At 36.3% G+C, this 25,674-nt stretch overlaps 1 protein-coding gene across 4 annotated transcripts in view; it reads right to left on the bottom strand.

The window, feature by feature from the left end:
• Positions 1-25,674, bottom strand: part of DMD (dystrophin) — a 1,017,291-nt gene that overhangs the window by 401,335 nt on the left and 590,282 nt on the right. For 3 of the 4 annotated variants that reach the window (XM_034074486.1, XM_034074485.1, XM_034074487.1), the window contains one exon: positions 1,739-1,914. In XM_034074486.1, coding sequence (XP_033930377.1) covers positions 1,739-1,914 — 176 coding nt within the window. Of the gene's footprint in view, positions 1-1,738; positions 1,915-17,637; positions 17,666-25,674 lie in introns of all 4 variants that reach the window. The other variant, XM_034074488.1, reaches the window with a different exon arrangement.

The raw sequence follows: 25,674 nt of genomic DNA on the forward strand, positions 1-25,674 counted from the left end.
AAAGGGCTCTCTGGCTTTGACACAGATGGGAAGACCAGGGAATGAATTAAAGTGCAAGCTACTCCATCCTGACACACACATGTCTTGCTAGAGTACATCAAAAGCATTTCTATCACAGTTTAACACAGCACTTTCTGTACTCCTTCTACAGCAATGCATTTATTCATGCAGACTAAGGTCTCTGCAATCATTGTCCTCAAAATTAAACAAGCTATCATTCCAGAGAAAAACAAACAAACTGATCAACAAACCAAACAGATCAAAAAGGGGGATGCGTGTGCAAGCGTTTAATGGAAAACCTTCATCTAGGGAGCATAACTGATCCTAAACTTCCTTAAGTTTCAGAATGTGTCAAGAAATTCCATATAGTTCTAGCACTGCCCTGAGGTAGAGCAGCATTCTGATACACATTTCTACTGATAAATGAAGGAAGCACAGTACCAATCTTCACTAGAACTAGAACATATTTCTTATTCTTAGTCAAAGCTCAAACACTAATTTCTTCTGTGTTGTCGAAGCGCTGTTAAAATTATGTGTTATTGTTTTGTGAGTGTTAGCACTTAGATAACAAGTTAAGGCTTGGAAACACAGATGGGTTTCCATTGTACAAAAGATCAGCTTTTAGTGAGATAAATAAAGGCCATGGACTCCCTTCTGTAGCAAGTAGCATCACCATCAACACCTGGAAATGCATCAGAAAGAAATATTTAAAGCATTGCTGAAGGCTCTGACAGCTGTAGCTTACTTGTTTCACCTCCTTTTAACATATTCAAAGTGAAACTTTAATCATGATTAAACTCAATAACCGACATTCAGGATACTCCCTTACCACTCCCAGTGAACATTTTAACTGCTTTTCCTCTCTCACTCTAAACCAAAAAGAGGTACATGACACACAAGAAGTAACAAAACTGTTACACTCTACTAGTTCTTCTAGTATGTGTATAGCACTCATTAATGTACCTCTATAAGGACTATTCTGGGTTTTAAAAAACATGCATGAAGAAAGCTCTACTGGTGACTGCATTTAAAAGAAAAATATCATATTAATTTAGGCCTAGCATCTAGGTTAAGAACATATGTTGCATAAAGCCTAGTATAAACAGCAACAAAAATACTTTTTTTTTTTTAAATTGGAAAATCCCTTTTTAAGGAAATCAAACCATTTTTGCATTATCTGTGACTCAAAAACTTGCTTCCTGTGACGGCATGAGAAAAAAAAAAAAAAGATGCAAAAGTGACTATAAACAACACTAAATAAACCAGCCCATGGTTTTTAGCCAACCTATGAAATGTAGATGTTAATAGCTTTAACAACGAGAACTGAACTAGATTAGGATTAACTGTATCAATTTGCTAAGGTATTATTAGAACTACAGAGATATATTTTAATGACATACTATCAAACTGAAAGATGATAAATGAACTGTAAATTCTGTAAATTAACCTCCAATCTGTTCTACTTTTAATCAAGCAATAACATGCTGGTTTGGTGTCCTTAAACATTACAAGTGAAATTATAAAAATGTGGCGTACAGAAAAGAATAGTGGTCACTAACAGGAGAAGGTAGAAAAGAAGAATTAAACAAATGACAGTGCATTCAAAATTTAAATACCAATAATCTGCTGTGAATATGAAAATTCCGTAAATTGAGAGATCCTTTGAATATTTAAACATTGAGCAAATCTAAAATTACTAAAAATAATTTCATTTTATTTTTGCTCTCTTTTAACCTACCTCTTTTTTTTCTCAACTAACTGTCTGCAGATCTCCTGCCACCGGGTGTTCAAACTTTCCAGCTGTTCCTTCAGCACCTTAGCATCTGCTGTTGATGACTGCCCAATAATCTCTTCACCGGTTGCGTTCAATGTTTTGACAACAGTTTGCTGTCTCCCAATGCCATCCTGAAGCTCCTGCAAAACACCCAACACATACACATATTCGTAAATATGTCAAGCATGAGACAAAATGCTTCATCACATACTGGCCAGATGGAAAGTTTTTTGCTGTCCTCTGGATTCCAACTGAAAAATCCTAAGGCTAGAGGACAGAAAGATAGCTGATGTTTTTGTAATAAGTAATTTCAATGTAACTCTACAGCCTTTTTCCCCCTCTGTTGTCTGCTAGAGGTCATTACAGTGATCTTCTGCAGATCAATCAATAAGTAAAACTTGTGAGCAAATTTACTTCTTCACCCCCAAAGGTATACACCACGTTTATTCTATAGGCTATGAAGCACTGTGAAATTTAAAGTACACATCGTCTGGAGTTCCTAATAGTTATCAACACAAATAAATAATGTTGAGAGAGCGAAGACTGATGGCTTCTAGTGGTTCCATTAAAGAGCATCTTTGTCTCCATATGTAAGAAGCCTAATAATCCATCCTCTCATGGCTTTTTGAGGGGTTTGGGTTTTTTGGTGGGGTTAGTGAGGAACTACACTTCTATTATTACACAGATTTTTCTATTTACTCAACAGAATGTAAAACTGCCAAAAGATAATGAAGATGGGCCATTTTTCATGCTTTACTAAACACACTGTGATCTATTTTCTACACCTTTTATCATTAAAAAACTATCATACCTGTAGCTACCTTACCCCAAAAACAACACAGATCTTAGTCTGCAGCTTTGATTTTAACACTGTATGCCTGTTTACAAAAGGTTGTGTTTATAAATAAGGTAATAAATCTTTTCATATTTTTAGTCATCAACAGAGCATAAGTATGTTTTTCCTTGAATTCCTCAAAATGTACAAGCAGGGAAGTGTAAAGTCATTTTCAACACCTCAATTGTCAGCTCCTAATGCATTCAACTTTTTTGTTGATTTTGTGCAAATTTTACACAGACTGCTTGCACACCAATACTAGTACAACCTGGATCCCAGAGATCAGTGTCAGCTAGGCACTGCAGTGTTTACCCACAGTCCTGGACAGAAATTGCTGCCCATTTTATTATGCTTTGCTAGGATTAGTAAAGTTTTCCTGCTGAATACTAGCAAACTAGAATAACCCAGTCATGGCACATCAAGACACCTGGTGGTCTAAAGTGTCCCAGCACAGTTCACTTTGCCTATGGAACATTTAAGAATTTAAGATAACATTGTAGTAGAAACTGCTAATCTTCTAAGACCAAGATCTTCTAAGAACAAGAAAAGCCCCATTCTTTGAGGTATTAGATTTTACTGTCTTTCTATGATGCACATTAATATAATAATTTCTGGTCTAAACATTGGCCGTTAATATAAGGTACACAGTTTACTATTAGGTGGTAGCAGCAATGGTTAGGTGGTTTGCCTAAATGCAAATATTGTCTATTATTTTGAGGCTGAAAACTCACTGTTTTTTCCAGTGCACACCTCAGGTTTGGTAACATCCAGCTTAAAATTATGATCTATTTTTTGTACACATTCACTGTATTTCACATTGATTCCTGCACTAGAGCCTTAGCATTATGCAGCAGGGAGCACTGCACAGTAAATCATAACACTAAGATGTATAGTCTTGGGAAAAATATATCTGAGAGTAAGTGGTTTATTTCCAGTGAGGCACCTGAAACAATTTTGCTACTGCATGCACCTGCATGAACTTTAGATCCATAGCACCTACAGAAAAAATAGCTTGGAAGAAAACTTCTACATATACACAGCACAACTGTCCATTTAGAATACGAGATCAAGTCAAAGAGAACAAAGAAAGCAAATTCTGCTTCCTGAACTCACATGGGTTTTAGAATTAAAATTTTTAGAATTTAGTGGTCCTCTGCACCAGCTTTTCTAAGTGACATAAGTAACCACCGGTCAGTACACTATTATAAAGTGAAATGGTAATGAAAATTCCATTTAAATACTCGGAGCCCCTTTCCTACATTCACAGCATCTTAAATTTGTTTTTCTCCCTCCCACAACATACACACACACACAAAAGCACACTTATTTCAATTGACATAGAATTAAGCAAGGGAATTTTCTGATTTATCTTGTGTCATATTATACAACAGGACTTACTTACAAAGTAAAAACCAGAAAATATCTTGCTCAGTGTCAGAGATGGTCTTCGAATTTACAATCCCTAATGCCGAAATGGGAACCTTGCACAGGATATGTAGGAAGAAGTGCGAACTTCCACCAGAACACAAGAGAAGGCTTCTGGCCATCTGGATTTCCAATCATCTTAAAGAACTCAATTTGAGACTATTTTTTTTCCAAGTGCTATATGCTTTTGACATTTTTTCACATGATTAAATTGAAACACAGGTACTGATGAAGTCCATCTAGATTCCACAGCTTAAGAAAAAGATTTTTCTTGATACCAGGTACTTCACACACAGAAACTTATGAAGACATTTAGGTTTTATTTATGTATAATATGTATGTTATGTATAATATGTATGTTATGTATAAGTATTTATGTATAAAGTAAACAAAAGTGTTTTAACTGTTTTGCTGAAAGTCATGTTCTCACACACTCATCCCAGAGAAATAAGACACAAAGATGCTTTTCACAGTTTACAGTCAGTATCTAAAATTTGTCAACAGCTTAGATCCCTATTCATTGCACCTCTGTCCTTGCCCCATGCCTGCATGAGGGCAAGGTGCTGTGAGCCTGGAAGAGGCTGTCTCCCATGGCCTTACAGCTTATGATGCTACAGAAGGAATATTGACATTGAATCTGCTTCTTGTATTTTCAACTGACATTTCACCCCTTCATACAGAAATGGTGAAGCAAAAGGGCACATTGCCCTTTGGGTTCCCAGCTTACTCAGAAGGCCATCAGTGATAGCTATACTTGCAATTATACAGTTTTGAATAACTTTATGAATAGAGTGAGCAAATAAACTTAATTAAAATTGAAAATTTACATATTATTACAAATAAAACAACTCAGAAAAGACAAGACCTCATCATATTCATGTACACAGCTAATCACAATTAGTTGGTTTAGTCATAAATTAAGCATTAATCAGTCTTTACCCACTTACTCAAATAGGTATCAGAATGGCATTTCTTTGACTGTTATTTCTTAGTTAACTTGTACATATATCATGCAAGTATTTCTGCAATCTTATTTCCTCTTGTCAACAAATGAAGTAGCATTTTACCTGTAACTTAACCAGAAACTATTCTTTAAGCAATATTATCAGCACTTTCCTATTTTCATTGTAGTAGACGAATGTGCTTAACAATAATTTCTTGTTATGGAAAAGCCCTGTAGTATCATGAAGAAATACCACAAACAAGCTAATTTTTGTCAGAGACATTGGCTGGCATAAAATGTTTTAAATATGTATTGCCTTTCTTTAGTTTAGGGTAAGCTACAGATCCTAAATGCATGTAAGGGTACTATACACCACTTTTAGAAATCTGTAATGTTGCATTTGACATTAATGTGCTATTCTTCAGTCATTTATATAAATTTCTCTTCTGCCATTAATTGTATAAAAGCATAAGGTTGACATAAAAGTGTGTCTACCAAAATGCAACAATATAAATCAGAGAACTGTGAAAACATTTGGTGGAAAACTAGCCCCAAAAAAATTTGCTATCCTTTGGTTACCAGAATTAATTTATCAATTAAGACTATGTACTTCTGTTCAAGATTCCATTACAAATAAGGAAGAAATTAATTTTCCAGGCAGTTACATCACATAGATTTAATCTGGAGACACATTACTGGCACTTTGTTAAGATTAAAACAATCGACAAAGAGTATGTGTTGTTTTCTAGATGTTTTGTTACAAGCAGCTATGCAATCCTCGTTGTTTTGTGTGCATTTTGTTTGTTATCATGATATTATTATGAATTATGGAATCTCAGGGCAGCTGTCAGAGATGGAGGAGGCGAAAAACATCAAAACATTGAAGACAATGTTTGCTAAGGAGTTGACAATACTTTAAAAGAAAGTGCTTTCTTTCTAGCATAAATTATAGAGGTTATTCTGATTTGAATGTTACTATCAACTCTGTGAAAAGAGCAGCATTTGAAAGAATTGGCAGTAGGCTCTGGGTGTATTCTACCTGTAAAGCAAGACTGGGCACTGTCTGTCAGTTTTACTGGGTTTGTACATCACAGTACTTGAGCAACCAAAGGAAAAGATATTGTTGCAGACCTGTGTCTTGAGTACATTAAATAATATAAAATGAGGAGATTTTATTTTCACTTCAACTGAAATTGTTAATAAAATATTTTTGGTGTAAGCAACAGTGTGGGTACTGTGCAACTCAACGGTATACTTTAAGACAGATACAACTTCACATATTCTGATAAAAGCTTCCAATAAGAAAACATTGCAGATTTGTTTGAAAGTTTTGATATCTTCCAGCCTTTATGCCTTGACTTTTTCCTTCTAGAAATGTGACAAATTCATTCTTCATAAAACAAGCCATAAAGGCTGAAAATCCTGCATTTTACTTATGCAAATTCTTCAGTCTACTCTGCTATCTTTCAAAAAGCAGTAGTATACTATACTTCAATAGCCTAATAACATCACATTACAGCTTTCTACAGTAATTCCAAGTTCTTGTCACTGCTGCCTCAACTTTGTCTCAATTTTCTTGCTTTTCAGAATGATCCAACTTGGAGCTTAGATATAGATTCTTTAAAACCTTCTGAATGCATCTGCTGAGTAACTACAGCTCTAAAAGCTGCCTCCTAATCCTGCACAAAGATATTCTGAAAATGTGCTTTCCATTTTTATCTTTCTTTTCCTTTATCCTTGCCTGGACAAACAGTTACAAAACTTCACTGGGTTTGTGTGACAAGGTTTTGGTATCTGGTGAAGTAGAGGGGTAACTTCTGTGACAAGCTGCTAGAAGCTGCTCCTGTGCCTAATGGAATCACTGTCAGATGTCTCTAAGATGGATCCACAACTGCCCAAGGCCAAGCCCATCAGCAACAGGTGAAAACATATTTAAAAAGGGGGAAAAAGTTGCTGTGAGACAGTAATTGCAGGCAGGAGAGTGGAGTGAGAATCTGTGAGAGTAAAAGCTCTGCAGACCACCCAGGTCAGTGCAGAATGAGGGGAAGAGGTGCTCCAACTGCTGGAGCAGAGATTCTCCTGCAGCCCATGGTATAGACCATGGTGAGGCAGGGTGTCCCCCTGCAGCCCATGAGGAACCACAGTGGAGCAGGGGGATGCCTGAAGGATGCTGTGACCCAACAGAAAGCCCACGCTGGAGCAGGCTCCCGGCAAAACCTGTAGCCCTGCGGAGAGAGAAGCCCGCGCTGGAGCAGTTTTGCTGGCAGTCCTGGTGACTCTGTTGGTGACCTATGCTGGACCAGTCTGTTCCTGAAGGACTGCATCCCATGGAAAGGGCCCACACTGGAGCAGAGGAAGAGTGTGAGGTGAAAGAAGCAGCAGAAAACATACTCATTCCTCATACCCAGGGCTGCTCATGGAGAGAAGGTAGAGAAATTGGTAATGAAGTTGAACCTGGGAAGAAGGGAAGGATACAGAGGAGGTGTTTTTAGATTTGTTCTTATTTCTTATTTTCCTACACTGACCGTGATTGGCAATAAATTAAACTGATTTCCCCAAGTCAGGTCTGTTTTGCACAGGATGGTAATCGCTGAATGACCTCCCTACCTTTGTCTTGACCCACAAGCCTTTTGTTATATTTTCTCTCCCCTGTCCAGGTGAGGAAGGGAGTGATAGGGTGGCTTTGGTGGGCAAAAGGCATTCAGCCAGGGTCAACCCACCACAAAAGCTGTGGGTCTTAGAAGCACTGAAAGAAAGACATAGTATTGGTTCAGATAAGAGCTAACCTTGGCAATTCAGTCATCTTATTAAAAATTTAGATAAACAGTATTGCTGTCAAATGCTGATACTCTGCAATCAAACTAGCTCCTTGTGATTATATAAAGATATTCATTAGGCAATTAATAAAATATTTAAAACTGAATAAATAAAAAAACAAACAACAAAACTAAACACATCCCTTTCCCATTATTTTCAGTGAGAAAATGGGATATATTCCTTTAAATTTACATTTCACATCTCTTTCTAAATGTGACATATAATTGTGATGAAAGTCTTTTCACTATTAAACTGTAAAGTGAATGACCAGAAGTCTATTTTGTGTTTCTAACCCAAATTATACAGTTGCTTCTTATTAATATATTAATTCAATTTAATTTTAAAGCTGATTTAGAAATACTGCAGGGAAAAGAAGAGCCTTCTTTTCTGAAAAAATCTCCACTGCCACTGCATACTAACTATAATGCTTTAGGTTAAATACATAAAATTGAACTGTAAGTCCAAAATCCTACTCACCGATTTTGTAGAACACATGTATACCATTGAAATATGTTAATTTCTACACTGATGTAGCCCCAAAATGCAAAGACAAAGCTCTGTCAGGCAACTTTTCCATTTGCCTCTACACGTAATAGTGCAAAGCTGGGACTGTGGCCTGGTTTGATACCTTGTTTCTGATATTTACAACATTTTGATATTTTACCTGCTCTGCAAAGCTGTAACTGAGCAAACAATGTCAACAAAAAGAAAAATTGTGTCCTCCATCTTCTGTCTCTTTCCAACTATCACAAATCAAGATACATAATAGGTGCCAGCATTTTAAAAATAACAACATAGCATAGTTTCTTCAAACATAGACTATTCTTCAGTTTTCAAGGACATCAGCAATACTGATGGAATCACCTTAATATCAGTCCAGCTTTTTTAACTTAAAAAGTTATTTTAGTCCAACTCATTGCTAGCAAAGTTCTTTTTTTTTTCACATTTAAAGAAATTGATTTTTCTTCATTTAAAAATAGATAATGATTACATTCTTACAATTTCATACCTTTTCCTGATTCTTACAGAAATACCCATACCATTGCATAAGACACGTTATTTCCTGTCTACCTCTTGTGCTTCAAAACCTAGCAATCTTCAATTTGTTTTCTTATGGAAACTATACCTTGAAGTACCACCCCTAGTCTTAAACTCAGCAGAACTGGAATAAATATATGTGCCTCATATAAATATATGTAACATACTGGAATAAATATATGTGCCTCATATAAATATATGTAACATATACATCTCAGCATCCTTTTTTCCTTTCAGTCATGATATTTAATCTGTTGCATATTACCTCTTTCTTTTGAAATTACTGGATTATCATTTGACAGTGCCTCTGTCTATGAAAAAAAATAAATAAATCCATTACATAAAAGTAGAATTCTGGAAATATTGAACAAGCTATATAAATGGACTCTCTAGTGCTGGTCATTTTTAGTCTCCCTTTAAGATTAACTACTGCAGATACCACCCCTTTCAAACATTTGGGAGACTATTTCTATAACCTCAGCTGAGTTTTCATCCACATCTTTTGCACTTCATTTTAAAGCAAGTTAAAATAGTAGATATATATATATATTTTTTTTAATCAGAAAATTCACATGGATTTGTTGTACATAACTAATATTAAAGAAAAAAAATAAAACATATTTGTGACAGCCATGATGTTTCTGGATAGTTTTTCATTCATGGAAAGTGCAAAATCAGTCAGGTACCAAGTAAGATAGAAAAATCCACCACTAATCATGTAGTAGCCGCTTGCAAAAAAAAAATAATGGCAAAAAGAGCTGGAGTAGTGGACAGCATACACTGACTTGGCTGCAACTGTGGCAAGTCTTAAACGAATAAACATATCCTGGGCAATAACCAGCCTGCAAAAGAGGCTTCCCAGTTGTGAAGTATTATTGTGGTCAGCAAGATGAGTTGGTTTAGGCTTGCAACTGTTTACATGCACACAGCTTCAAGTGCAAAGCAAGTAAAATGGTATTAGGTACCATGTACAGCCTCATTTACTTTACCTGTTGTATATACCATTGCATTATGGCCTTGCATTATGACAACATGAACAAACCACAGGTACTATTTCAATGAGATAATGTAGACAAAGCTAAAAATAATGCCTGAAATTTCCATCAAGTTAATAACAGAACAAAATTAGCCAAGCCAGCAGAAATACTCATTCTTTCAAGAAGAGGAAATAGTCTGATTACAGAAACAAAGTTACCACTCTGCCTTCTGTTAGAAGTATAATATAGCATAAGGTCAACTGTCTTGACTTTAAGACAGATCCCAAAATCCTTATCAAATAATTTACCAGAGGATTTTGGCAGTCAGACTTAGTTGCCTGCTTTGTGTTTTTTTTCTCCTTCTCCTGTCACCATTAAAGGCAGCTTTTGCCCCAAGCCTTTGCACAAGGTTAACCAGTGGGAGAATGTCAGTGGCAAAATGACAGATGACAAACCAACCATGTTCTCTTCATTCTTCCTCTGTTTTGATTTTGCTGGTCCTTCCCTTGACTTTCCACCAACTCTAGATTCCTCAGATCTGTTCCTTTAGCTCTTTTAGCACTGAGGAGACACTTTCTGGCCCAATCACACTGTATTAATTTAAGGAGACTTGGCTTTAACCCCTGCAACCACTGTTTGGGTGGGTTTTTTTTTTTTATTTTCTTCAGTATCTAATAGATTTAACTTAAGTATCCATCTTGTTCTTCTTCAGAGCATAATTATAGTATTTGGGGTCTGATCTTTTATTAATTCAGATGCTTTCCTAAGCATGCCAGTGCTGCTACTCAAGGGATATCTGATTTACATATTCCCATAATTTCATTTCTGATTGCTAAATACATCAGCTTGCTTCAAAGTAGTTGATACTATAAACATAGCAAGACTTCAGGAACTGATGCTCATTGAATATTTAATAAACATATTTTTTCCAAGTACTGCACCACATTTGCAAAATACAAATCAATATGTTTATTAGAAAGTTTACTTTCACTGAAAAACATGCATCTTGACATGCTGATACTTTAGTATCATGGTTTAAACCCAGCCATGCAGCTCATTCACTCACTCCCCCCCTTCCTCCCCCAACTCCCGGAGAGGGAGGAGAATAAAAAGAATGTAGCTCCCATGGGTTAAGAACAGTTTAATAACTAAGGTATAACACAAATCACTACTGCTACCACCTATAATAATAATAATAATGATAAAGGAAATAACAAGTGAAGAGAATACGACACTTCACCACCTGCTGACCGATAACTCACCCCACTCCGCCAGACCAAGCCCCGACCGATACCTCCTCCAACCCCCCAGAGAACTAGCCCTTCCGGGTAACTCTCGGTTACATCCTGGACATAATGTGTTATCATATGGAATACCCTTTTGGCTAGTTTGGGTCAGGTGTCCTGTCTCTGCTTCCTCCTGGCTTCCCCTCCTCCCTAGCAGCACATGAGGCTCAGAAAGTCCTTGGCCAGAGTAAGCATTTGAGCAGTAACTAAAAACATCGGTGCTATCACTACTGTTCCCAGGCCGAAAGTCAAAACATAGCATTGCACCAGCTACCACAAAGGAGAAAAAATGACTGCTATTGCCGAACCCAGGACATTTATGCATCAGGATGTGAAGAAAAGAGAAGCAGGCTGAGTTTTAAACATCAAGGCAACAAAACAATACATTAAGCCCTCTATCAGTAAGAATGTATTTCAGTAAAGTGAAACCAGCTGTGATAATTTTTATGGGCACTAGGTACTCTCAGCTGGCTTTGGCTCTTCTCACTTCTTCAAGAGGCAAAGTTGAAATAGCTGTATTAAATCTGAGATAAATAGACATTGAAAACAGTGAAATGCCAGGCTAAGGATGGGGAGCCAGGAAGCAAAAAAAACTCAGATTGAATGTCTTCATTCAGGAGACATTACTTCTTTTTCTGATGATGTGTCAATATTTCACAGACTTACAAACACAAACAAAAAAAAAAACCTTGTTCATGTTTATTTCTCTGCTGAAATATTTAATAAGGCTATGGTGGTTTTCTAGAGATCTGACCCATACGAGAGTATGAATCAGAAGTGTGAAGTTGTAAGCTCTTTAATGTGCTTGGCTTCCCCGGTTTATGGATGCTGAGGGCACTTGGTAATACTCTAACAAAATAGCTTTGGGAAAACTAAACCCTATACTTCTATCAAGTAACATTACATGGGGAAAATGCATGCCAAATTGAGTAAGAATAAGACTCCTTTTTGCTTTCTAAAGATAATGTTGAATGTCTGCTTACTTCCAAGTTTCTAAAACTTTAGTATTTAAGAATAAACATTGAGTACAACTTTACATGTTTAGAAAACATGAAGCAGGATTAAACCAGCACCATTAGAGCTCATTGTAATGATATCCAATCACTATCACTGGCATCATCTAAGAATGAAAGCAATATGCCATCATTATATTAATACTAGAGTATGTTAATACAAAATTAATAAAGCATGAATACAGTTTGTAACAGTTATAATAACAGATAAAATATACAGCATTACCTTCTAAATTTATTTGCAGGGTACTGCACATTGGAAAACTACCGTGCTAAAAAAAATATTTAGGGAATTGTGGGGAGTTTCCTTGGGTTTATTTGCGAATTTCTACACTTAAATTTTACACTGAATTTCTCCGCTGGGAAATAGTTTTAATCAGCATGTTAGATTTTGCTTGAAATAATTATTTCCTTTTCAGATAAATAATTAATTTTTAGTGACAGTATGATCTTAAATGGTTTAAAATATTATTCTTATAATCATAAATTGACAAAAGTACATTACATTCCATCAAAGAACTGGGATGGGTAGAAAACTTCATCTCAACTCTTAAAAAAATTAATAAAAAAATCTAAGTGAAAAGTAAGTTTTACTACTTAAGAGTCTCTCCCGAAATTACCTTAAAAATGATTTTGTATATACAAATAGTTTTGTCTACTTATCTTATATCTATGCTAAAACAATAAAATAAACACACAAGAATTCACCAGAAATAATAATATACTAGAGATCTACTCAAAATTTAAGCACGTCTCACAGAAAATAGTTGTAAATAGCAAAAGAATTTATACTGGTTCAAAACTTATATATTGACTTCTAGATGAAGGGCAAAATAGCTACATAATTTCTTGAAGTTGATCAATAATTCACTAAAATCCCATTTACAAAGTCATATAAAACTAGATATTGCTAATAACAAATCACTAGGAAATAGGAGAAACAACTTTAATTGATGATCTTTGAAGTCTTCAAAACTGATTTTGTCCCTTAAAAATGAAAAAAATACATAGTATATTCCACAAATATTTTGAGTAAAATTAAGTGGTTTTAGTGTCCTGAATAATTCTGACTAAGGTATTTTTCTAATTGTGCATAATTTCACATCTTTTTTAACATTAAAAAAAAAAAGAAAAAATTCCTTCAATCCACCATGGCACTGTACACCTAATACACCATATACATTTTATAGCTTGTGGAGAAGGCTGGGTATGAAATTCTAACCTTAACATAAAATAACAAAATATTTGTTTAAATATAAAATCCACTTCTCCATTTCTGTTTTTCTGCAGAATCACTAGTGGCTACAGGATTGTGTATAGCATGCTTTAGAGACTGCACCATGATAAACAATTTTTCTGGACATGGAAAAGAAAATCAAATGTGGGGATTCACTTTGATAAGAGGTCTACCTGGCAACAATTCATAATATTTTGTTATTTAAAAAACAATATATGCATGCCAACAGCCAGATATTCCTTCTTCAGCCCATATTTGAAATGTCAGTGCTTTACTCTCAAGATTTGAAGGGTAAAGAACGGATCTTATCTAAGAACCCCTCCTCTACTGTTCAGCTCCTCAGGGAAGACTTCTCCCTTGGCTTATCAGGAACTGTCCTATGCACAGTGGGACACTTCACAACAATTTGAAATGCACTATCTATACAACTGCTAACCTATCCTGCAGACTATCTATCTTATCTAGGTTAAACTACCACAAAAAAAAAATATAAATAAAAAAACCCACACCAAAACCAACAACCCCCACCCCAACAAAATCATTCTCTACGAATTGACCTAACACAGTTGTTTGCTCTCCTTGTCCTCTACATCTCCCATCCCTCCCACTACAACAGCTCCAGCTCTTCCATCTCTCTGACAAGGCAGGGTAAGTACACAATAGTTTGCAAACCAAGATTCATTTGCTTGTTAGCTTGTGGGCTGCTACTCGAGGGGACATTTAACTTTTGACCCATACTCTTCCTTCGTTCTGTGTGGCAGAATTAAATCATGTCCTGCACAGCTACTGTTGTTTTAAGGCTCATAGGAACTTAGTTATCTGGGCATCTGTACCTCTGCTTCTGATTTGATGAACAATGAATTCAAAATCATTACAGACTATGAAAGATAGACCGAAGACAACCAGTGAAACCTCATAATGTCCATTTACACAGGAAAGCAGGCTGAAAAATCCCTCCAAGACCTCCAAGTTCATCAGTGAGAGTTAAAACAGAAAGGGAGGGGAGGGCCTAGAGGAGAACTCCAAACCTCACTCTGTGCTTGGCACATGAATGCACCATCTATCCATGAAGCTCATACCTTTGAGAGGCATGTGGGAAAACTAGCTCAGCTATGGTTCCCACACCACCTCTCTGTGTCTTGTCTGCTCTCCCCTTCCCAGGAAAACTAAGGAAGTTTTTTGTGGGGTTTTTTGGTGTTTTGCTTGGTGGTTGTTTTTTTTTTTTTTTTCAGAAATCTCTTACTTTGAGTCTTGAAGGAGTATAGTATTAAAATAAAACATTGTTATGAAGCTGCAAACTGAAAATTCTTAAACCACCGTAATTATTAAATCTGACATTCTCATATACATATCCTTGAATAAAAATAAAGTGTTTTCTTTTAATTAATTGCTGTTTCAGAAAACAGCAAACAACAGGAGAGGAAAATATCATCTTTTTGAATAAAGACAGATAGGAAGGATAAATACCATCCCATCAAAACATTTCATGAGTTTGTACAAATTAACACATTGCTTAGAATACAAAATTCCAGTGACCAGACAGTGACGCAGGAAAGAAAGGGACTGTCCTTTGTTTTTGCTTTTAAGGATTTTTTTCTTTTTACTTTTAAGGATTAAAAGCAAAATTAAATCTATTTTTATTACCAAAAACCTACACCAGGATTTTCTTTTACATGCCATAACAGTCAGAAATATACTAAGGGTATACTTGTTTCCATGAAAGCTAGTCTTGAATCATCTCAGATGTTTCACTTTGCATGACAGTTATGCTCTAAATCTTCATTACTTTCCAATTAATGACACTACTGATTGTCAAACTCCACTCTCCCATTTATGAAAATATCTTATGAACATAATGCCAATCCTCAGATAGGAAGAAAGCTGTAGTGAGTTCTGGTGAGATAAAAAACACAGTAACCTGCAAATGAAGGTGAGAAGAGTCTTAATTCACTGAGGTCCTGGACAGTTTCTTTTATGTGAAATTGGACTTTGATAAGACAGAATAAAAGGTAAGAAAGATACGATTTTGTCACAGCTTTCAGATGAATGTGACTGCCACTTTTTCTTATTCTAAACTCCTTGATTTCTGAAGCGTATAGAAATAAGGAAGATTATGTGAAGTACAAGTGACGACAAAAACCGAATTTTTACTTTAAAACTTTCACAGACCATACTAGTAAAAAATAATGCATTAGTCCATAGAATATCTGCATAGACTGAAGTTACATAATGCATTCTTCTAGTGGCAAATCCAGAAGAGATCTATTTGTCTGGGTAAATAACCACACAGGAGTGATGGCAGGAGGATACTTCCCAGAAGGGCTGTCAGTGATAACATGTATAACACAATAGGATTTTAAATGAGAACACAGCTTTTGTAAATAATGTACACTCTCCAAGATTCTCTAGAGACACTAGACAACACAATTCCTTTAGACAGAGATCGTGCTTAAAATACTGTTTTTCTCAGTGTACATGATCTCCCAGGTGGCCAAGTAGGACAACGGCATCCAGGCCTGTACCAGAAATAGCACAGCCAGCAGGGCCAGGGAAATGATCATCCCACTGTACTTGGCACTGGGCAGGCCACACCAAGAATACTATGTTCAGTAGCGGGCCCCTCACTACAAGAGGGACATTGAGATCCAGAAAAGGTCAACAAAGCTTGTGAAGGGTCTGGAGAACAAGTCTTAGGAGGAATGGCTGAGGGAACTGGGGTTGTTTCGCCTGGAGAAGAGAAGGCTCAGGGGGGCCTTATCACTCTCTGCAACTACCTGAAAGGAGGTTTTAGGGAGGTAAGGGTAGGTCTCACAAGTAACAAGGAATAAGACAAGAGGTAATGGCCTCAAGCTGCACCAGGGGAGGTTTAGATTAGATATTAGGAAAAATTTCTTCACAGAGAGGGTGATCAGACATTGAAAAAAGCTGCCCAGGCAAGTGGTGGAATCACCATACCTGGAACTTTTAAAAAACTGTGTAGATGAGTCCCTTAGAGACAAGGTTTAGGGGTGGTCTTAGCAGTCCTGGGGTAATGGTTGGACTTGATCTTAAAGGTCTTTTCCAACCCACTCGATTCTACGATTCTATGATCTCCATTAGAAATTTAAGTCAGACTAAAAGGAACTCTTCCAGTTGAAGTATTTTGAATCCTAGGAGATGAGCATGATAAAAAAAAAGGTACTTAAATAAAAAACAGTGTTTCAGAAAGCTATCCTAGACCAAGAACAGTGCTGTTGCCATTTTCTTATATGAAATTGATTATTTTAAATCACTTCTAAATTTGTAAAAGAAAAAGGGAACTTTTACTTACAGAATTACACATTCTGTTTTAAGTTCTCCATTTAAAGGTCTGGGAGGGGGGAATAAAAATCTGCTCAAGCTACTAGCTGGATCACTGTAAATGTAGTGTAATTCAGTTTTAAGTCTAAAAAACCAGATGAGCTATTTTTCCCTATTTAAATAAGTGTTGGGTTTTGAATTATTTTAATAATTCTGAATCAGTGAGAGGTTACTTGGTGGTAGAAGATGACATGTTATCTTTAACTGAAAATTGAAAAAAAAATACATTTAATCATAAAATTTTACCCATCTCTCTCCTGTATTTACATATTAGCCTCTCTTTCACACCTGCCATCCATTGTTATAGCTTTTTTTTATCTGTTAGGCAACATGGAAGGATTTTGACAAGGAAAGTAAGAACAATCTGTTTACAAGACATTAAAGAGCTGTAGTATGGTCTTCCCCTTTTCACAGACTTTTTTCATCCCTATTGTTGCCAAGATTTAAGATACCTCTTTTTGACAGAACATTAGCTAAGCTAAAGGTAGCATGTAAACAAATAAGGCTTTAAAGGCAAAACACTCTTTCCACTGATCTCAAAGAAAATTCTACATATAGCAAGGAACAAAAAATTAGAAAGCAGATGAAATGTAAATGTCTTTCACACTCATGACTCACTGTTAACACATACACAGTCCTGTTTTCTGCTCTGCAGAAAGTGGATAGAGTAAGTGTATTTGTGCTATTTTCTCATCTTCATTACTAGTTTGTGTTAATGTGTTAATGTGCTGTACAGAATAGTATGCAGTTCTGAAATTTAATCTACATTTTACATAAATTTGCCATTGATAATTTAGAAACACATGAACTCCCTTTGAAACAAGACAAAAAAGCCAAACACAACAGGCCTGGTTCATGTCAATGCTATGCTTATTTCTTTACTGAAGATCTAGAAAGAGGTTTGTAAATTCTTTTTATGCACATTTAAGAAAATGGAATAGCAAATTTAAGACTTTTTCCTTTGTTTTTATTTTCTCTGACCTATTTTCAAAATCTCATTTCCAACACTAACTATAATTTCGAAGTCCCGTACTGCTATAAAAATGACACAGAAATATATTTATAGGAGTTTAGTGAACGTTCTACTTGTGCATGCAGTACACAAGCATTGAAAATGTCACACTTCTATTTTATATTGATGTAACAAAACATTTACACCAAAATGGTGTTTCAGTGTTTGGATACTGAAGTACGGTACCATGATACTATTGTTAATACCTCTTTCCTGAAGTTCTCAGTTGTCTGTTCCTCTGAAATCTAGACATCTCAGGCTTGCCTTGTTGAAGCAAGGTAATTAAAAACAAAAAGCAGCCTGACCTTCAGCATTGCTGGAATCTTCTGGTTACATTTATTTTGATTTAACCTCTATATCTTGATGTTAAAATGTTTAAATTCTGTCTGTTGTCCTATTATTCAACTGTTTTGATATATATTTTTAGCCACATTTCTTAAGAAAAAAGGCCAAGGTACTCTTAAAAAAAAAAAAAAAGAAAAAGATCTCAGGGACACTTTTTACCTTCTTCTGTTAAATGCACCTATTAAGTTTTGTCTTTATAATCTCTCTTAGCCATTTCCATTAATTTTTGTACTGCTCACTAGATAGCCAGCATAAAACCATTTTCTGAAAAGTAGGTTACAGTTTAAATATTAAAATATTTTTTTTAAATTGCATTAGCTACCATCACATTCTGTAAAATTTCAGAACTTTATGAATGTTTGAAAAACATCTGATCAATTTCTTAGAGTTATTTTGCTTGTCTTTCCATTTTCTAATTTTGGCTGAAGTAAGATGTATGTGAAAATAGAATTCCTTGACGAACTGGACTAGTCATGAGGACTGTAATGGACTGAATATCAGTATTACACACCACCTTGCACCATTGCTGATCTATTATGCTCAACATAAAGGCACAAATGAAATAATGTGGTAGGTATGGCTTGGAATTCCCAGGAACTAAAGAGGATTATTGTAAAACCTGTGTAACAGTCATAGCCGAATTTAGAATGTAATAAAGAACAGCAGGGGCAGGGAGCTGGTGCAGAAGCTACTATTGTTAGGGTTTGGAGTATGGCTGCTTCAAGAGATAGGCTGATTTAAGGCATGGGGGGAAAGATAACTGTTACTGAAAGATAATTCAGTAGACCTGGTCAGGAGGACTTGCTTACACTAAGTAACTGCAATCTGTATCAAAGATGTGGTTAGATCTTCTCCAGATGAATCTACTAGGCAGTTGTAACATGGCATGGTATGGTGCAGACACAGCCTAACAGTAAACTGACTCGTTCAGGCACAAACTGTAGACTACTCAGAGCTGCTCAAAACTAGCCCTATTGTGTAGGTAGTTCTATGAGACACATAACAGGGACAGACTGTATGCTTTTAGAAAGGTAACTCACCATTCATATCCTGCTTCCCTCTCCTCCTCCCCCCCCCCCCCCCCAACTGAGACTCATTAAGAATTTGTTGTCTTTAGAGAGAAAAGAAAGTAAGAAAAGTTAAAATGTCTTCCCATATCATTTCTGTCCCTCCCTTTTAAGATGAGCCCATCTGGAAAGTTTCAAGCCCAGCTTTATTTTTATGTGCATATGCCAGAGAGGTACAGCATCATCTTTTCTCATTAAAAATAAAACATTTGCATGAGGCTTTAGCATAAAAAAATTCAACTAATTCATCATCATGCCCTGACAATATTGCAAACCTGATGCATTGTAAAGTCTCACATCTAATGGGTAAATCACGTTTCACTAAGAATAGAAGCACTGAGGTTTTATTGTAAAGGAATCTGTTTCCACACTGGCGACATGATTAATGTAGCTTTTATAGACTTTACATAAAACCAAGACATATTACTGTTTGGGGATCAAGCTAACTTTAAAGAGAGGCTTCTTAAGGAAATTTGATTGCCAGGATGAAAGTTAAAGTGATTACCAAATTTCTCTTTATCTCTAATGTGGTTTTGGGAGGAGCTGCTACATGATTCTCATACTTCGAAACTCAATTCTTGTCACATTCAGTCTTTGCCATATAAACATTCAATGCTTCCAACAAAAAGAACATTCTCAATCTTTAATCATTACAAAAAAAAAAAAAACCCACAGTACACTGACCTTTTATTTTAAAGTTAAATGGAATGACATTAAAAAAATTAAATTAGTTCTTCCTCATTTCCATAATATCCTTTAGAAAGCCTTGCCTAGCCTGGAGTATATGTCCTATTTCTTTATCTTTCTTGATGACCCCTCATGCTTGCAAGTCAGCTCATTTTTCTCAGCTGAAGACTGCACCCTACCGCTGCATGCGCCCTAAAATTTCCATTAAAATCTAGGGCATCATCACTCATTCTTATCTGAAGCAGGCTGCCAAACAGTGCTATGCGAGCAACCGCATGCGAACTAGTCTCGAAGGACGATAGTTACATACATCACCATCCAGTATGGAAAAGAATTCTACCTGCACAATACATTATCACATACAGTACACTGAGAATCTTAAAAACATTGGGACTGGTATAGGATGTTGTTATTAATTCTTCTGCAACAGCAAGTCTTATTTAAACAGCAATTTACCAGTAGACAATTAGCTTCTCAAAGAACATTTTTATTAAGTTCACCTCACAATGAAATGATCTCTCTCACCAGCTATTGAATATTTGCTAGTTAAAGCAGTATTATTATAAATTAGCACATTACAAGTACCTAAGGGTATTTAAACTTGTCTATGTGTTTAACCTTCAGGTTTCTAAGTCCCTCTTCTTCAGGCTGATTCTTAAGCAGTTCTCATACCCAAAGTACATGGACACCTTTCAAAAGTGTTTTAAGTTAACTGAGCCCATTCCTGTTTTCATCTTTTCCACTTTGCAAGGAGAATTCATATGTGTGTATGCATATAGATGTGTATGCATACACACTTAAGAGTGCACACAATTCTATATCACTATAATTTTTACATTTTATACTGTGGCAGATGTGTATAATACATTCTATAATACAGCAGATGAACTTCAATCTTGTCATGCTACTTTGCTGCATAACAGCTGCTATTGGACTATCATCTTCACCCCTTATTCTACAGCACAGTCACCTTCTTTTGTATTTTGAGACCAAAACCTAACACAACTACAAGTCAGAAAACAATATTTTAATTTTGCATTATATGCAATGGATATCCTGTGTGCACTCCTACACGGAATGGAAGAGAAGGCTAATCTGATTGCAGATGCTTTTGAGATGGACTGTGCTCTATGTAGAACTGGCTGAACTGACCTCTCAGCTAACACCTCTGTGGCTCAGTAGACAACTTTGCTATTGTCTGGGCAAGAGGAGAATACAGAACGTGTAACTGCAGTCACCTCAGGATCAGACAGTCCTGCAGCAATCTTCACCTAAGAGGATTTGCCAGTAGCAACTACTGCTACAAATAAGCTCAGCATCGAAGAGAAATCTAAAACTAGATTGCTGGCTGAACTGATCTGGTTTGGTAATTTATTTTTTGTTACATGCATTTGTTGCTACAGCCTTTTTTAAAACATTTTAAGCTGTTTCACAATTAGGACTTTCACAATGAAGTATTACTAACTAGGCTGGACATACACAAGGCAGTATCATAAGTGTTTGTTCTGTTGAATAAATGATGAATTGCAAACCAAACTTTAATTGACTGGCATAAAGATAGGCAGATCAGAGAGTACATTATCTTTTCCCATTCAGCAAGCTAGCAGCCTTTGAAGAGAAGAAAGGTCATAGAGCTTAAAGAGCTTAAAGACAACATGTAAACTTCTGAGGCAGGTAAGGGGGAAAAAATTCCTCTAATGATTGAAACATAGCATTAACAGAATCCAGGCAGAATTAATCCAATTTAACTAGGATTCTGCCCACAGCATGGCTTTCTGCTTTGGGCAGCATGTCACAAAAGGTGCTGCCACCAATTTCAGTAGTCTTCCCACACTATGGCTTTCCCTAGTGGTTCCACAATTATACTTATTGAACATAAATGGGTCAAACAGTAGCCATGTAACAATGGAATAATCACTGGATTTATATTTTTGGAAACAGGTTACATGTGGAAGTCAACAAATTTACAAGATGAAACACAGAACAGCTTATGTACATGGTTTCATCCTGTAATCAAGAACAAAATAGCCTTGTCAATTTCAAACCTTTTCTTGCAGCTGATTTTAGAAGGCACCATAGGGAAGGATGAAAGGCACCTTGTTTTTTTATTATGAGAGATTTGCACCATCATTAGGATTTCACTCCCACTCCCTGATTTTTCTGCTTAGGAGAAGGATGCTATGCTCTCTAAGGAAACAACTGTTTTTAAAAAAGCCAAGAAATAAATACAGCTAATAGCTCCAATAAGCCTAAATGAAATGGCACTGTAATACCTTTCTCTTTTTTTTTTTTTAAAAAAAAAAAAAAGAGAAAGAGAAAAATCAAATAAAACCTCTGGGTTCAAACAACCCCACTGTAATCAATAACAGATCATTTCACTGTGTTTTTTTTTTTCTGGAACGTGTGTAGCTTATTTTATTAATTACTTAGAAGCTGAATTGTCTCTTTCAATATCTGCTGAGCACTAAGCATGTTTTTCATGGAATGTAGTTTAAAAATATCGCACAAACACCAAAATATTATCACTGTTTAGCTTGTTAGAGAGAAGTATATTTCGAAATAGCACAAGTTACATTCTCTGTAACAAAATTTATATATTTAAAGAACCATGCAAGAGCTGGAGTCAGGGACTGAAGTAGTTGAATTTGATTTAAAACCTCAGTAAACAAAGTTCTGTACTTTACACAGCTTTATACATTTGTTATATTAGAGACTTAATGATCTTTTGCATCCATAGCCCCATCATAATGTTGCCATTACCTTCCAGTTATTACTCAGAATACGATTGACATAATTTTAACAATTCCACACAACACTCTTAATCCTTGGTGAAATCTAGATGTTAATTAATTCAAAAGAAATTAGTAGTCATCTCAAATTTTCAAACCTTTATGAAGTTTATATGAACCAATATTGCAATTCATTTCAAGTAACTAATCTTCCATTCCTACTCCCGTCTCTGCTAATGCTAAAGCATTTTTAAGACCCTTTGTTGATGAATCAAGGACAGGTTACAAAAACACTTGCTAAGACATGACTGTGTTTTATAATTAGGCCCAGAAGAAACTGGCCTTTTTAGTCTCAGTATGTTGTGCTCCTTAATTGAAATTAGTTTACAAGCCATTGGTTAAACAAATGCAAAATATGTACATTTTTTTCTAATAATCTTATTTTTCCAGTTGATTGGTATTCTTATTCTGGAATGAAAGTGCCTGTGTGCCTACATGCCTTTTTTAACAAAACTGTTTAAAAGGACATCCTCCATCTTACTAGTTTATTCTTCCTGCACTGGTAGAAAACAAAAAAATTTTTTTTCCCCACAATATATTTGTTCCAGAGATATTCACTTGAGTAATGCAACATGCGTGCAGCTTCCCAATGCAGAAACTTACCACTGAAAAGATATTTAGAGAATCCCACTTGCTAACAAATTTATGTTTCCTATACGAACCCATTCTAAATAATCACAGTCACACCTTTCTGAGTGTCCTAAAGCAATGAGACATGTAATTTTTTACTTCTTTTCAGCCACCTATCAGTCATCACTTTGGCACCAGTAATTTTAGGGTGCAGTGGCCCATTTCAAGCAGATCAGGAAAAAGAGGTCAAAAAGATAATTTGATTCTTATATATTATGTAAAAATTGATGTTCTACTACTAGAAGAGACCCCAGATCAATGCCAAGCCTTCCCAACAGAAACAGACTGCTGGATGAGAGCAATAAATTTATACTTTATGACACCAGTAGCTAGTCAGTCAAATCATACTCCACTTGCCAGAAATGTCAGGATATGCTTCCCTTGCCTGCCCACAATTAAGGGACAAGGGCTAAATATGAAGGTTCTTTAAGAGGAGAGAAAGGGCCTTGCAGGAAAGAAATTGCAGGTAATTTTAGCTCATAGGTGGGGTTTGTGCTGAACAGAGCTCCAGGAATCCCAGATGTGCTACTTGCATTGCTCATGGCATGCTTGCTCATGCTTTAAATAATTTTTTTTCTCCAGTAATGTTAGTTTTTTTCTTTACTTGTACAATTTTTTTTTTAGAATGCATTGTTTCCATGCAAAATTAATTGCTACAAAAATAAACAATAGCATTTGAAAGTAGCTGGAAAAATATTAATTTATATAAGTTCCTGCTGAGAAAAATAAGATATAAATTATGTTTTTCTTTTTCCACATTTGGTTGGAGGGAGGGACGGAGAGAAGGAGGGAGGGAAGGAGGGAGGGAAGGAGGGAGGGAAGGAGGGAGGGAAGGAGGGAGGGAAGGAGGGAGGGAAGGAGGGAGGGAAGGAGGGAGGGAAGGAGGGAGGGAAGGAGGGAGGGAAGGAGGGAGGGAAGGAGGGAGGGAAGGAGGGAGGGAAGGAGGGAGGGAAGGAGGGAGGGAAGGAGGGAGGGAAGGAGGGAGGGAAGGAGGGAGGGAAGGAGGGAGGGAGGGAGGGAGGAAGGGAGGAAGGGAGGGAGGGAGGGAGGGAGGGAGGGAGGGAGGGAGGGAGGGAGGAAGGGAGGGAGGGAGGGAAGGAGGGAAGGAGGGAGGGAGGGAGGGAGGGAGGGAGGGAGGGAGGGAGGGAGGGAAGGAGGGAGGGAAGGAGGGAGGGAAGGAGGGAGGGAAGGAGGGAGGGAGGGAGGGAGGGAGGGAGGAAGGAAGTTCACCACAACAGCAAGTGAAAGCTGTGGGACTGGAAGTACACTCTGAACATTTCTTACACTTAGGTGCTGCTAGGATTGGAGGACCCTATAAAAGAGAGTAAGAAGACCTTACATGAACAACCAGTAGAGTACTTCTGAAGGTTTTGTGGTATGCTTCAGTTCTGCTACTTGCATGGACTGGGGCAAAAAAAGGTGAGGTGGTTGTCAGAGTAGTTCTGTCTCAGTGTGATTTTAAGCAAATTGTTCTAATACAGGCTAACACCCACCTAGCCATACCTAACTTCCAGGTTTTCCTCTGGATAAATATGTGAGATCCACATTGATAGTCAGCTTCACTCAGTAAAAGCAGAAATGGAACCTGAAGCTGTAAGTTAATTGCAAAAAAAGGATTTTTTGGTTTTATTTTTAAGCTTTGATTTTATTTTTGTTGATTGGCTGTCACAGTGTTTGTTCAAGATAAGATGAAGTTTTTCTATCTTTTCTAAATTCATTTCTTAATGAGAACAAATTTATTATTTTGAATAGAGATTGTGATATATCAGGAATAAAGACAGCTCTTTAGAAAAAAACTTGAGTATTTGAGTTCATCAGTTTTTCTTGAATAAAAATGAATGTATATGAGGACGTGACTGATCACAGCAATCAATCTTCATGCATTAGAAGATACATCTGTTATCAGAGTATATGATTTTGTATTACATTTTATATTATACTGAGATATATAATGTGCTGTTATTTTAATGGATTATTTTAAAAGCGTGGATGCTCACAATTGTTGAAAAATTCTAAAATTCATGTGCATCCAATTCTGAAAGGATTTCTATCTCCTTGTTTTAAATATGTATAGGAATATTTTCATGAAGTCTTTGTCATGAGATTACTCCCCTGAATTAGTTACGTTGATAGCTTTCTTTCTAGATATAGTTAGGCAGTTATCTTTTGTCTTGCAGCTCCCATTCTCCAAATCTGTAGAGAGGTAGATGGTACTATTCAACAACAATAAAAAGAAAACCAAACAACTCCAAAGGAATTTAAGGCATGTCCCTCCCACTATCAGAGTTAAGTAGCTTACATGCTGAAGCATAAGATTTGATGTAATTTCAGGAGTAGTTAATAGCAGAATACAATTGTCTAATCCATTTAACAGCTACACAGACAATTGAATTGAATGTCCTGCAACATGGAATACCACAGATTGACTGGAAGTATTGTAAATTAGATACTTAAGTGTAT

The sequence above is a fragment of the Melopsittacus undulatus genome, chromosome 2 (genome assembly GCF_012275295.1).
Source record: "Melopsittacus undulatus isolate bMelUnd1 chromosome 2, bMelUnd1.mat.Z, whole genome shotgun sequence".
In the NCBI taxonomy this organism is placed as follows: Eukaryota; Metazoa; Chordata; class Aves; order Psittaciformes; family Psittaculidae; genus Melopsittacus; species Melopsittacus undulatus.